The following is a 15834-nucleotide window of genomic DNA, read 5'->3' as shown; positions in this document are numbered from 1 at the left end:
GCTGAGCTTCGGTTACAACATTTCCAAAAACCACAGCAAGTCTTTATACAGCAAAAATTTGAAAACCAAAAAGACAGTAACCGGACAATAGACGTCAATTTTTAACGATGTCTTTGAAAGTACGTGTCATCAGAGTCAACGAAAAACGCAGCTAATCTTTCACCGCTATCATTTGTCCATCGTTATAAAACACACATCAACTTCTTTAAAAAAACAATCAAGAGACCACATAATGAAAGTAACAAGAAATGCAGGCAACTATCAAAGTTTAAAATTGTTTCGAAACAAGTGGCGTCACAGCCAACACAACATCTAAGAATCAACTGAGACCAAGCGACATCAAAAACGGGCAAAATCCAGAAAACGACAATTTTTTTTGAAAACAGTCTAGTCAGAAGCATTAAAATAGCTAGATGTCACAAAAATTTAGTGAATAGATTCTAATAACACTTATTAGACAGCCAATGATACGGTCGTTGGTGAGACTGTGGCAGAACAAAACCGCTTTATGAGCTGCAAAACCAAGATTTGAAAAGAGCTTCAAATAAACTGCAATTTGCCTGCAATGATACCTGCAATTACAGAGATGCAATGATACCTGAGATGCAATGATACCTGCAATTACAGAGACTAAGTGTCAATCAACCAAAATAACCTTTAGAACGGCAAACAAAAATACAACAAGAAAAAGAGCAAGAATAGAAGTGAAAACGAAGCACGTGATGAAAAACTCGCTCTGAAAACCAAAGATCTGTTAAAACGCCAATTTTTCATCATTTAGAAGCAATTTGAAACAAATTCACGCCTTGAAACTACTCACTTTTTACTTCTTTTACCACTCCAGCTTGACTAAAATCGCTACTACAGTCTGACTTCAGATTGACAAAAAGTCCAAAAAAATGCGAAGAGATCTAAAAAAGAAAGCGCACCAATACAATTCAAATTCGTTGAATTGTAACAAAACCAAGAAAGCCAATAAAAGCCCCAGCTATCACTTTTCGGCTATTGACAAATAATTTACTGTTTGGCACCTTCTATATTTAATACGGTTTTGCACATTCTTGAATTTGATAGTCTCGGCTGTTATGATAACCCAGTGTTTTCACTAACAAAGTTTCAAGATTTACCCAATAATAAAACAAATAGCTTAAATATCAGATAAACGGTCAGACAAAATGTAAACTAATTCAGTTCTCCCATTATTTATTGCCCATTATTTCCAGTGGACCTCTAGTGACATAACGGATTAATGCATTTCAAGATAAAAAACCAGACTTTTTATCCTTAATGAGAAAGCCATCAAAAATTTACTTTCGTTTGACCTTTAAAGCTGGTTCAAATTCGCTTATCTTTTACTGGATTATTTGATTGTTGCTTTTTGGGAAAACCTTACTGTGTGGACAGAAAAAAATATGCACAGCTGTACATTTTATTTTAAAAAAAATGAGTTAATAGGCAATCGTTCAAAAGTATTCATGAATTAGAAACCTTCCAGTTCAATAACACTCACCTGTGAGGAGTTCTTTTAGTTCGTCACTCATGGGGCTAGGTAGGTCAACATCGTGATTGGTGATGGCATTCTCAATCTCTTCACGCTTAGTCTGACCTTTGCCTCTAAAGGGACTATACCCCTTGACCAGTTTAAAAATGACACAGCCCAGGGAAAACCAGTCCACAGATGAGTCATAGGGAATCTTGAGGATCACCTCAGGCGCCATGTAACCCAGAGTACCCACGTATGACGAGGGCTTTTTCTTTGAGAAGTCGTAAGCCAAACCCAGGTCAGATATCTTAACATGACCAGCCTCGTCCAACAGAATATTGGCTGGTTTTAAATCCCGATAGCAGATATTTCTCGAACTCATATGTTCGAGGCCTAGGATGATCTCGCACGCGTAGAAGCGAGCCTCCTCTTCCGTGAATACCCCGTGCGATCCCAAGTGGTAACTGAGGTCGCCTCCGTTCATCAAGTCCAGTATAAAGCACAGTTTGTCAGGTGTTGAGAACGCGTAGGTCATACACACGATGAAAGGACTGTTCACTAGGGCTAGCATGTTCCTCTCTGTGATCGCTAGACTCTCTCCCCCTTTGGCTGAAACAACACATATTAGATCATTAATATCAAATCATATTAAAGGACAAAAATCACGCAAACATGCAAATTAAAACTGCTGATTGTCAATCTCTCAAAAGTCAATGTCTTTCAGGAAAAATACCTTTCAGTACAATAACCCTTACCTGAAAATAGTTACGGGGTTTAAAACAGTTATTTGTCTATTCTAAGGAATAATAGCCTCGGCCATAATCAATAAAAATGCTCTTCAAACAACGTCAGATATACGTTTTAATCAGGCTGATAAGGAGAAACCCGCAGTTACGGAAAGACTGTCTGAAAAAAATTATTCTGGGCTTTTTAAACCCTGGATACAAAAACAAGATTGGAAAAAGACGCAAGGCTCAAACTACAGTTTTTAAACATAACGGAATATTTTCGGGCGAATTGCTGTCAAACGACTGACGAGCGGCTGACTTCGTCAGCAGCTAGCTGCGGCATAGGGAGGTTAGATTTAGCTTAATTGAGGGTGTGAGGGTGAGCATGGGGTGGTGGTGGCGTGTGCAGAGTTACGGGTGAAACGAGGTAGACGGAGTTCAATGGGGGGGGGGGGTAGTGAGAGGGGGTCGAATTCTAAGAACCTCTCCTCACACCATGAAATTATCTTGTAAACAGTTTCGGTGAATTGCTTACTTAGAGACTAGTGAGCCGTAAGGCGCTAAGAGAATTTAATGATCTCCGGAACTTGCCTGTTTATCTCGTTTCTGAGGACGAAAAATCAAATGGTCAGACAAAAATAAGAACGATCAGATAAAAGTTGTTAGAACAAAAAATCGCATAAAAAAGCAACAGGAATAAGATAATTGTTACTAACTTTGTTTGAGCACAGTTAATAACTTACAGAAAAAATGCTGTTATAATTAGCGAAATGGTTCGAAGGAATGAACATAAACAGACTAATGTCTGGCAAATTGCTCTCGAACGACAGGCTGGGCCATTTAATTCAGAGGCTGTAGCTTGGATAAATTTTACTTTATGGTTGCAAAAATTTTCCGACTAGGAAAGGAATCGAAACCCAAACTTCCGGAGTTGTCGAAAAAGAATTATCCACTCAGCTATTCGGCCTTTGTGATAGCTAATCTTACAATCGCTTTTGCTTTAGCAACAGACTTTATTTCTGAATATGAGCACGCGTTTACAATAATTACTTCAAAATTCGTTCGAGAACTGTTAGACATTAGATTTGATTGAAATCTGAAAAATGGAGCTTTGTAAATTCAAAATTGCCCCAAAAGATGTCTTTCTTTTTAATTTTCCTTCGAAATTTTGAAGTGTCCCCGCTTTTCAAATATCAAAATTACATACAAATCGAAACGACAAAAGGACGTCGTTCGTTTTCTGTCCACGATGCGTAAACGAAAAAGATTAATATCTGAAAAAGAGAGTCTCTTGCATATTTTATATAAGATGCAAAAAAAAATGTTGGAACTATTAGGATCGGCAAATTGTCACCCTCGCCGAGGTAAGAATAGTCTGATTGATATCAGAGTACATGTATTTGCCTTGAATTGAGTGAAGACAAGCAACTGTGTACATTTGAAGTTCAGAAAACAACCATAACAGAAGATTAGCGCCATAAATCAACGTAGCAATATGGACTGAACTGACCACTTTGATTTTTCTAAATTCTTTATTGTCTACATTTTTTATGTCAGAGCATAACTAATGCAATAAATTCACAAGGACTAAAAATTAGAGCACGCTGGAAACTTACTTTGGGCTATTCAGTTGCCAGTTATTAACTCGCTACCATTAGAAATTGATTGCCCCTGTTTGGTGGTTCTACTTCTTTTCACCCCGATTCATTTAACCCGCATATTTTAACCCCTCTATCATTTCACCCCTCTATCATTTCATCCCACCAATTAGCAGTCGACATTAGAGGCATATTTTGTCGTAATTAAGTAGATAACTTAAACCCATCTTCGGTTGTGATAGTTTCCTATCAATGATAGGGGTTAAATAAATAGGGGTGAAGCGGGACACCCTGTTTGGTGCAAACAAAGTTCTTAAAAACGGCAGTTTCTTTCAATATAGAACGCAATCGATTGTGGCCTCTAACTGTGTGCCTTAAAACATGCTAATGAGCTGCAAACATTTTGGCCGAACAAAGATTGAGTTTTGTGACATTTGGAAACAACACAATAAAAAATGCAGAAAAACTGAAACTCGGACAATAAATTGAGAAACGAAGATAGGGATTGTGACATAGTAGCGGGCAGGAACTGTTTACAGCTATTTTCTCGGTCAAATGCTGCAATGTTAGAGATTGAAAGATACTTTGTTTTCATATTCATTGTGGCACGAATAGACCAAAGTTCAGTCCATTAACCCCTTCAACCTCTTAAAATTCGGGTAATAAAAACCATACATATCTTATATACACATATCTCCATATACATACATCATATAATCAAGAGCTTGAACTAAAAATGAGCGCTTCATTTCAAAGCCTCTTCACTTTCCTAGATCTTTCGAAATTATCAGGAAGTACCAATTATTTCGAATAATTTACTCAGAGAAGATAGCAATTTCGCATATATAACCTATGATCCATTAACTTTTACTACTTGCCCATTCAGTTATCATTACAAAATTCAGAAATTCTACTACACAAAAACAATTAGCTGAAATTCATCCTTCATTCATTCCACAATTATTCTCTAGTGCTCTATTGTCATTCTTCACTTTTTTATGGGACCGACCGACCGACCCCCCCCCCCCCCCCCCCCAGGTACGCCGACCAGTGGAGGCCACATTAGTGTAGAGGCCCATAGAGTAGGAAGTCATTGCAAGCTACACCTCGTGTTATTTTATATCTCAAAGTGCAACGAAGCGTATATCTATATCCACTCAAACACACATTTTTATTGCCTCAGAGCCAAGCCAGATGTTTAACCTCTTTACATCTTGCACTTAGCTACTACCTCAACCTTTATCTCTTCCCACTCTATCTCTCATTTCTTATGATCACTTGTATAATTCACAATTTCCTCAAATCACCACTTTCAACATTTTGTGGAAATTTTCATCAATTAAAAAAAAAACACTTTCCACATTTTGCGAACTTTTCTCTATACCAAAGCATCTTCGCCTTTCGCGGAATTTCTCAACAATATCAAAAAAGCTTTTCAACTTATAACTTCAAATGGGAACGCTCATTGCCATATTTTAATAGAGGCCATTTATTGCAACTTAGCAAATTTTCAAAGCCGTAGAAATTACCGCTGAAGTAATATACAGAGACAAAGCGTGTATTTGATTATTCGTCAATGCCATTGTTTTTACTTTAATCTAATAAATAAACCCCTTTTGTATATTTCTGTTACCATTGAACAAAGAAAAATTAAATAAACCTCCATTTAAATCACCACAAACAGATGTTGTAAATCCATACACGTTCATTCTGCAATTTTCCTCATTCTAAAAGAAGAAAAAAACTTGGTAAATACGTTGCACGCCTGACAAAACACATCTTTTCCTTAGATAATATCTCGCCATGTCGGTTTTTATTATCCGTGGATTAATAAAACGAAGCCATGGCAGTCTTGGCTAGTGCTGTTATATAAAGTGATATTTAGACAGAATTATTATTTCCTGCACGCAACCTTAAACTTCGACATAGACCTTCAGACTGTTATAAACAAAGCTTCAAACCTCAGCAGTAACCTCATAAAATTTCAAGAAAAATTGTCATATATTGCGCTATTCTAGTTCTAGTAATATCCGCAAAAAAACGCCTGATAATTATACCAAAAGCAGTGAATAAAAATTGCAGGTTTTATTCAGACAGCAGATTCGAAACTGGAAATGTTTGCATTACCATTCTGCAATTTCATCTGGTCATATATTTTGGTGCAATTTGAAATTAGATTAAGGTTTATCATAACTGGCTGGTTATAAATTGTGGCAATTTATAATAAAGGTGTTGTAAGTGTAAGTTAGTAATAAGCTTAGGAGAGGGAGATTTGAGTAGCAATCTCTACATTGTGAGTGAGTGACCAAGATTTGTTATTGTCTTGTCATTGACAAGCCATGCCTTCTTAATGCATGTCAGTAATCTGCAATCTCATACTCACTACTACTACTACTAACTAGCCAACTAACTAACTTAGTTGAAGTCTCTTTCAAAGTAGCTGTCTCCAGTTTTTATCTGTCAAACGTGAATAATCCCCACACATGCGCACACACTCTCTGACACAAACTCTCATTTTGAACAACAACTACTATTACAAATACCATTTCATAATACTTTTGCTTTCTGTTATTACACAAAGTTCCAAATATCTCATTTCTTCCGGCAGTTGCAACTTTTGCATATGGTTCCTTAACTCTTACAATTCGCAGCGGCCAAAACTAACAAGGAGGTATGGTGGCTATTTTTACAGGCTTGAAAATAGTAACTTACGTTCGAAACAAATACCCACCTAACAAACCATTACAGCCCCAAATAATACTACCCCACAGTGAAGCTGACTTTATAACCACAAAATTCTCGAACCAAAAATTTACAAGAGCACTTCAAAATGTGAGACTAGTTTCTACGGGTTTCGGGGAAAGGGAAAGCTAACTTGAGGCAGTCTCGTTATCCCTTTATATCTTCCTGGTATTAAAGGAGCGCTGTGGTTGTGCCCCAATCTTAACTGTACCTACCATCTGTGCAATAACATTGCTTAGCTTTTTACGACACTTGCGTGTGAACAAATCAAGACAAGGTAAGTTAAAGAGCTCCGCTAAATGTAGCACCCTAGCTGGCCCTCTTCGTTTTTGCAGACAATTTGGGACGGGGGCAACAGGAACGACTGGTTCTGGCTCAGAGGACAATTTTAGTCTTGGATTTTGGTTAAAATTGAAGCAATATTGGTTTAATGTGGTTTTGGAAATGGCTACGCAGGTGTTCTAACTTACTACAACTTAATTCAATTCAATTTAATACCCCACTGCCTTGATCTGAAAACAACAGGCCTTACCCGCTCACGATAAATCCTTGCCCCTTATTACACAAACCCAACAACAACTAACCCCTCCCCGTTCGGTGACCCCCTCCCCCCTCCTTCCTTCAATCACACCGTTTACTCTCAATTTAGACTCAGTTTTCCTATTGAAATCTTGAGCCTAACAAAGTTGGGTTGATCGTGCAAGTATTGTATATAAACTATTAAGACTTTGTTTTCCATGCACACTTTCCCTGCTATCTTTCCAAACATTTCCCAACATTTCACCCCACTGCTTTCATTTCTTTCTTCTTTTACATTAACCGTTTCAGGCTTCAGTTTGAATCAATCATTTCATTTCTACATAATTCCTCTTTCAAGACACACATTTTCTTTTTCAGCTTTACCTTTCATTTACAGCCGTTTACAAACCTAACACAATTTTGTTCTGTACTCTCAAAAAACAGCAATTTACTCTCACATTTATTAACTGCAATTTATGAGTTTTAAATTTAATTTCCGATCCAAATTTTCTCCACCTCGACAAAACTTTAATTTGCACGACAAATTGTTTGCATACAACAAACTTACTTTTATTATTTAGTTCCGAATAACTCGTTAGAAAATTTGGGCCAAATTGCTCGCTTAAAATTTCTAAAAATTAATTTGATTCCGCAATCAGTGACATAGACATTCTTATAGCATTTAATGTTTAATTTTGTATAATTTTAAAGGTTCATAGCTTGTCTGTTTCGTTTTATGGGAGACAAATTCACTTCCTAACACGTATCATATTCAACTAGAACTGATACCTTGCACACGCATGCAACTAAATTTCGGTGCTTATCAGCTGCACCTTCAAGGCAGAATACATAAATTATACACACTAGGTAATGCATATATAAAGATGTAAATACAGCTATCTTCCTGCAAACATCGACGAAAAATCAAATATAGCACCATTGTTTTGGATCAAATGGACGGCAAATACAATTTAAAAACAAGAAGCCTCTATCCAGTTGTTGAAAACAAACAATTGGAAAAATATCTCCCCCCCCCCCCCGCACTCCTATACACACACACACACACACACACACACACACACACACACACACACACACACACACACACACACACACACACACACACACACACACACACACACACACACACACACACACACACACACACACACACACACACACACACACACACACACACACACACACACACACACACACACACACACACACACACACACACACACACACACACACACACACACACACACACACACACACACACACACACACACACACACACACACACACACACACACACACACACACACACACACACACACACACACACACACACACACACACACACACACACACACACACACACACACACACACACACACACACACACACACACACACACACACACACACACACACACACACACACACACACACACACACACACACACACACACACACACACACACACACACACACACACACACACACACACACACACACACACACACACACACACACACACACACACACACACACACACACACACACACACACACACACACACACACACACACACAAACGGGCACGCGTGCACACACACCACACCCTGTAGAATATGAGCATATTCATTTTTATAATAAAGAGGTTGAAAGGGCGGTTATGTTTGTAGTCCAATTGAGTAATAGTGATATTGAACTGGCAGTATACGACAGGGTTAAGGAAACAGACAAGCATACAGCATTCCTTGTTATCGATTTACAGACGATATGGCACTACAACAGACAACTGACGCTCCATTTTTACTTGGAGACCTATCAAATTCGACTATTTATGGTAATACAAGCAACGACACCGCTCGAGAGCATTGGCGCATCGAGTGTGCTAGGAACTATCACTTTTTAGCTACCTTAGCAATCATTCTATTCTTCATTATCAGCCTGCCTGGAAACACTTTTGGTGAGCATCCATTTATTTATATCAGGACACTTGGCATGACAATTGATTAAAAATATGCAATTTGAATATCCGATTAGATCGAAATTTTTGATACCGTCAGGGGATATAATAGCCAATGCCAGACGGGCCATTTAATTATACAGTCGCCTAAATAGTCTTTCTGGTATTTTAACAATAGGGCAAACTAAAGTTTGCATTGGGTAAAGCGGCAAGTTGGGTATAATTGCATTGTGTGAAATTGCAGGTTGGGTATAATGGTATTGGGTAAAATGGAGTTGGGTTTATTGTCCTGACACCGGCAAAACTAATTAAGGTTGCAATTCTTCATTGGCAAAGAAAGCTATTGCATTTGTTAAAATTTTGGCTAGGTGCATTCAACGTCCTTTACTTAATCCTCTTTTTTTCATCTAAGTGTGGAAGAAACTAATAAAAAATTCAATAACTTAAGCATCCGAGCTTCAGTCATTGCTGCGTCATTCCTCAAATATATTGACACGTTGATCATTACTTACTCAAAAATTTTGTATGACCTAACAACTTTCGAATAGCTGTGTTGTCTAATTTGCAACGACCTTTGACGAATTTGAAGCCATTGACTACTGAAGCAATTACATTAAAAACATAAACCGACTAATGTCGGAAGAATTGCTCTCGAACGACAGGCGGGTGCAAAAACATTTGACCCCATCAGGATTTGCACCATTGACCTCTCGCTTTATAACCATATGCACTTCCGAATGTGCTATTTGTCACTTACTATGGCTATGCTGGAACCAACTTCATATTAGCAACAAGAGAGAGCGAGCGATAGCGCACTCAAAATGAAGAACGAAAGCGTGAAAAAGTCACTTGAGGAGTCAAAGAATGTTCTAGAAGAAAAACGCAAAATGGCTAAGCGAAAAATTCACGTTTACAATAATTGCTATGAACTTCGTTCAAGAGCAATTAAACAGGTATTTCAATTGCATATTCATAAACAAACGATAACACAGTTCAAGCGTACAAACGAAATCAAAAATTTGTATCTGGAAAAAGTTGCTCAGTAGATCTAAATCATCAACTAAGCAACGAAACAACATATCCAAAACGCAATCTGCAGATCATGTTACCCTAAATTTGATCTCCTTCATTGATAGAAACATAACCGAAGAACGTCTGACGAATTTCTCTCAAACGACCGGAGAGCGGTTATCTTCGGTAGTAACTATCTGCGGCATAGGGAGGTTAGATTTAGCTTAATTTAGGGGGCGAGGGTGAGCATGGGGGTGGTGAGGTCGAGTGTGCAGAGTTACGGGTGGAACGAGGTAGACGGGGTTGAATGCCGGGGGATTTAGAGAGAAGAGGTCAAACTCTTAGAACCTCTTTTCAAACCATGAAAATATCTCAAACAATCTTGGTGAATTGCTTACTTGGAGACTAGTGAGCCGTAGTGCGCTAAGAGAACTTAATGATCTCCGGAACTTACCTGTTTATCTCGTTTCTGAGGACGAAAAGTCAATTAGGTCAGAGGAAAAATCGTTCACGCGGAAAATCGCATAAAAAAGACCACATGACTAATATAAATGCTACAAAAATTGTTCGAGTAATTAAAAGTGTCTCGCATAGACTACTATAGTGAATATTAATTTATTCGTGTCATATTGGCTGACTCCTTGCAACTTAAAATCATCATTTCCAAAATCTTGACTACTAACATTTTTTCACAAAATACCACTCTCACAAAATGCATAATTGAGCAAACTCTAACAAATTATCTGACACTTGTTGAAAATTTTTAAAAAAATCCGCAAAGCTTGACCACCACGTGCGAAGGAAAAATAACCCAGTCGACAAGAGATCTGTGGGCTGACTGAAAAATATCCCGCAGCACCCGACTATTAAGCTTATAACTCTTCGGCTCATAAGGAGAAACGTCTAAAACCGGGAATACTCAAGAATCCCCGGTAAAAATTTACTGGACCCTAGCAACCTACGTACGGTCTTAGCGGAGTAGGTTCTTGAGAGTTTGTAAAATTTACAACCTTACAGGGAAAAACATAACCGACTAAACGTCGGAAGAATTGCTCTTGAACGACTAGTGGGAGCTCTAATCAATTGCAGCCTGCTTCAGTCGGGGGGGGGGGAAAGGGGGAGCCTAAATGAGACTAAAAAGTTCAATAGTGAACTTCAAATAACCACATTAGAGGTTAACATATACCACTAATAAGATTTAAAGTAAAAAATGACACCAGTTTCGGCGCACTTTTCATTTGACTTTTAGTATTAAATTGCAACCAATTGAGTTCAGCTGCTTGAAATTGTGATAGAGAGAGAGAAATTCAGATCACGCGAAACGCAAAAAATCAAGGGCGTAAAAGTCACTCGAAAAGTCAAAATTGTCAAGCGAAAATTTTGCATAAAAAAGACACACACGTTTACAATAATTGCTATGAACTGCGTTCAGGAGCAATTAAAAAGGCTACAAAATTTGAGAGCATCTAAAACAGAAATCGATACAGCACTGACGGTTAAAATCACAACGACAACCAATTTCATGATAGCTAATTTTTTGGCAATAATAATTGTCAATAGTGGTCTATCGACTACTCTTTTACCATCAAAACTGCAAGAGAAGCTTCAAAACGAACCCAATTTTCATAGAGGAGGTTTCAAATAATGCATGTAATATGATTTACCTGAAAATTTTGAAATTAAAAGAATTGCAGAATCATTTCTGCCCCAAGCATAGTGTGTATGTAAGTAACTGTTACGCCCATCCACGTGATAATTTTCTGCATATTAATGTTACAAAAGAATGGTGAAAAAGATTACATCCCACATTAACCATTGAGGAACGTGATTAACTGATGAGATGTTGTGGTTTCAAGTGGTGTGGATTTACGGCCACCAGGTGACAAGGACATCGTATGCATTCTACGTACTCATTATAGCATCGGTGGACCTAATGTTCACAGTGGTGGTGGTGCCCTGCACCCTCTTCTTACGCTTCAGCAGCTACATGCCCTTCGGCAAACTATACGTCCAGGAGGTCTTCTATCACAGTCCCAAGGACATGTGTCAAATATTCACTGTATTCCTACTCATATTCATCGCCGAGGTCAGTCCAACAAAAAAAAAATGACAAACGCTAGCCTGCTGCAGTTTATCTTAAAACATGCACGTGCAATATTTGATGCCTGAAGTCAGCCGTGTAGGAATTAACAATGCCCATAGATTAATGCATTTTAATTCGATGGGATTGTATATTGAAAGTTATGGCATAGTAAAGTCCGGCATTGCCGACCTCAGGCATTTTAAAACAATGGTTTTTTGAAAATGACAAATAAATATGTGACTGAAACCAACAATTCGAAAGCACTTTTTATTGATTCTGTTTGAGTGACAAATGTAACGCTGGCAAGTGCGCTTTTCCTCAAAGCTTAGCTTTCCCAGGGAATCTTGATTTTTGATTCACCGGCTTAAGCAATACAAAATTTAAGATATGTTTGTCGCCCCTGATTTCCCCCGAATACATTTTATCTCACTGCTATTTACAGTCAACCCTCAAACTTGAAATATTCTACTACCATTTCAGGAACGTATAAAGATCTTCTCGAATCCGTTTCGGCCCATCACAAAAGCCAAACAAGGTTTGATCCGGATAGCCTGTGTTCTAACACTGGCTCTCGTCTTATTCGTGCCCCCTCTTTTCCTCGCGTACTACGAACTGGCTGGGTATCTGAAGCTATTCACAAAATTGCTTCAACCTTCCGTCTTAATAATTGGTCAGTGACTTTTTAATATTAAATTAAAAAATGATTGGAACAATTAGTTGAAAACATAAATTAAGCATTTAAACTACCAATTACATTTTTGAAATTACATGTTCCTTACAGAAACAATGATGACACGATGACTTACTTCGTAAAAATCTGCAACAAAAAAAATCTTACAGACCAGCGCTGCCGATATAATTGCTTCACAAAATTAATTTAGCTTAAGCAAGCGATATTCCGATTCAGACTCTTAAACTTTTGCGATTTAAAACAATTGCCTTTTTAGCTGCAACTGTGCTTTTCTGCTTAAATGTCCGAGTAGTCCTGTATGCAACGAGATCCAAATCCGAGAGAAACGAGCTGCAAAAAGACATCAGGGCTGCAACCTCACGCAGTAGGGACCGGAACCGACTTCAAATACCCTCTCCGAAAAGCTGCGCAAGCGGTTTCAACAGCAGCTGCGGTGGAACCTCGTTCCCTGGAACTAGTTCGAGTAATGACACACGTGCAATGGAACTGACTACAACGCAGGAAAAAAGATTCGCATTTCAAAACAAGCGACGACTTAGCAACTTGGAAGAGGACGCCAAAATGGTGATTGCGCTGATCGTAACGTCATTGGTAACATGCGGCTTCTGCATGGTGAAAATTCAGCTGATTGTTGAGCTGATTCTCAAGAAAAACAACTTGTTTATTGTGAGTGGGTGTTGGTCTTACCACCTTGTTCAAGACTTCATCCCACACGCGCTCGCTTACCTCAACTATGCTATGAGTCCGATCGTATACTATGTTATTTCGAAACGATTCCGCGAGGACGTTTCGCGCACAATTCGCATTTTGCGCGACTGCAATATGTCTGAGCCGAAAGCGAAGACCATCACTATCACCGATTCCTCGACCCGATCCAACAACAAGATTTCGAATTCCCTCGCATCCGCAATTTCTACAGTTTGAAACCAGTAGTCACACACACACACACATACTTCATACTGTTATACTCCTATTATATAGTATTCAGTACTCTGCATTTGTGAAATTCTGCAATGTTTATGATTCAATAATGAATGCTAAATTGTTGCACGTGTAATTAAATGTTTGCCTGAAAAAAATTAAAAATCGTGTCAAAAATAAAAAAACGTGATCACGGAGTACATGCAGCTAAAAAAATCGCTGTATTTCATGGTTTGGGCCTCCTCCGACTGAGCAATGTTGAATGGATGAATATTGTTTAAATTTTTATAGTGAGAAATGCTATTAAAAATACAGCTGGTAGTTAATAATTTAATTACTACCAAACAAACGCAAACAGAATGACACATGTCATTATCACATTATGGTTCATATGAGTACATGTTGAGAGCTTGTAAGAATGAATAAACGAGAGATTAAATTTAACGGGACAAATTGAGATAAAATGGCAGCAGATTAACATAATCAGTTGAGGTGATATAAAACTGTCTTCACAAAAAATTTATGTACTCTACTTCCGGGAATGGTTTTCTCCTTGTAAAGAATTTTCGTTATCATTAGACTGCAGGTTTTTGCATTAAAAAATGAGTTGCATAGCCTAATCTGAGGTGAGACTATTCATAACAATTAACATAACACGACAAATCTGTAAAATATCATTTACTGATTGACATATTCCTCCGGGGAAAAGGAAAATTGCCTTATTTGCAAAACTAGACAAGAACGAAAAAAAAATACAAACAGAAGCACAGAAACACAAAATTTTAACTAGATAAGGATTAAAAAAACTTCCGGAAATAGCAAGTATTTATTGTTCCGACCCAGTTTAGCTTAATTAACATTAAAATGGGTGATTTGAAGACATAGATGTTCGTATATATGTCCTAATAAGAGGTTTACACCATTACCAGGAGTAAAATCAGTTATGGATGATCACATTCTACCTCATTGGGGAAAATTTGTTCAAAGTTAACTAGCTGGTGTGAAAAGTGAGCGAAATTAATCAACACAAAGCAAAACAGTCCCAGCACGAGTTCCCCGCTCAAAAAGCCAATTTGAACAAATTGTTTAGTCTAACGAACAAGACGGTCTTCTGAATATAGGTCATTGTAACAATTAGCACAAAATTTAATACCAAGAAGAATTAAACATAGCTAGAGGGATCCAGAGCGGGCCGCCAGAGATTGTATACGAAATCTGGACATTATTTATTTTACACTGCAAGAATTTTGTTGAATTTTAGGGAAAAAATATGTTGCCCAAGTTATATTTGCAAAAAAAATTGATAACAGATCACCAGAAAAAAAAATTCATATTTGCATAGAGCTATCAGTAATTGTGCTACTCACCAGAGGCTCACAGTTTTTCGATACTAAAGAAAACGTGCAAACGATTTCAGAAAATAGTCATGGTCGGATATACTTACTTTTGGACAGTGAGAAGAACAGTTCCCATATTCAAGTAGACACAATGAGTAAAAAACTCCTTGTCTTGAACAGCTACGTGCTTTTTAAAAATTCAGAGCGGTGATCGGCTAATAAGAAACAAACTTCGTCAAAAATTAACAACAGCCAGCTTAATAAGACGCAATTGATTTGCACCACATATGCATTTACAAAACATAACCGACTAAACGTCGAAAGAATTGCTCTCGAACGACTAGTGGGAGCTCTAACCAATTGCAGCCGGCTCCAGTCGGGGGGTCTAAATGGGACTAAGAAGTTCAATAGTGGGCTTCAAATAACTAGAGAGGTTAACAAATACCACTGTTATGATTTAAAGTGAAAAATGGCACCAGTTTCGAGGCACTTTTCATTTGACTTTTAGTATTAAACTGCCGCCAATTGAGTTCAGCTGCTTGAAATTGTGATTGGGAGAGAATTTTAGATCACATGAAACGCAAAAAGTCAAGGGCGTAAAAGTCACTCGAAAAGTCGAAACTGTCAAGCAAAAATTTTAAACAAAAACATAGCCGGTAGAATACCGGAAAAGACTCGAATCATCGTGCATTATAATCTCTAACATAACCTTACCGAAATCAGAACATCAAAACAGACAAGAGAA

At 37.9% G+C, this 15834-nt stretch overlaps 2 protein-coding genes across 6 annotated transcripts in view; one reads left to right on the top strand and one right to left on the bottom strand.

Annotated features, from left to right (window-relative positions):
* Window positions 1-15834, bottom strand: part of LOC142344530 (G protein-coupled receptor kinase 3-like) — a 74774-nt gene that overhangs the window by 24913 nt on the left and 34027 nt on the right. Inside the window, exon 3 of the mRNA XM_075396275.1 lies at window positions 1511-2092. Coding sequence (XP_075252390.1) covers window positions 1511-2092 — 582 coding nt within the window. The remainder of the gene's footprint in view (window positions 1-1510; window positions 2093-15834) is intronic.
* Window positions 4871-15454, top strand: LOC142344529 (uncharacterized). 5 transcript variants are annotated; one of them, XM_075396272.1, is made up of 6 exons: window positions 4871-5874; window positions 6212-7781; window positions 8852-9046; window positions 11914-12143; window positions 12621-12810; window positions 13088-15454. In XM_075396272.1, the coding sequence occupies exons 3-6, from the start codon at window positions 8857-8859 to the stop codon at window positions 13753-13755; spliced, it is 1278 nt and encodes a 425-aa protein (XP_075252387.1). In that variant the 5' UTR covers window positions 4871-5874; window positions 6212-7781; window positions 8852-8856; the 3' UTR covers window positions 13756-15454. The 5 variants fall into 5 exon arrangements, with proteins under 5 accessions (XP_075252387.1, XP_075252388.1, XP_075252384.1 ...); XM_075396273.1 differs by having other exon boundaries at window positions 4871-6828; window positions 7380-7781; XM_075396269.1 differs by having other exon boundaries at window positions 4871-7781.

This window comes from Convolutriloba macropyga, chromosome 8 (assembly GCF_964194025.1).
Source record: "Convolutriloba macropyga chromosome 8, txConMacr16.3, whole genome shotgun sequence".
Lineage (NCBI taxonomy): Eukaryota > Metazoa > Xenacoelomorpha > Acoela > Convolutidae > Convolutriloba > Convolutriloba macropyga.
This window is presented reverse-complemented; position numbering and strand designations above follow the sequence as displayed.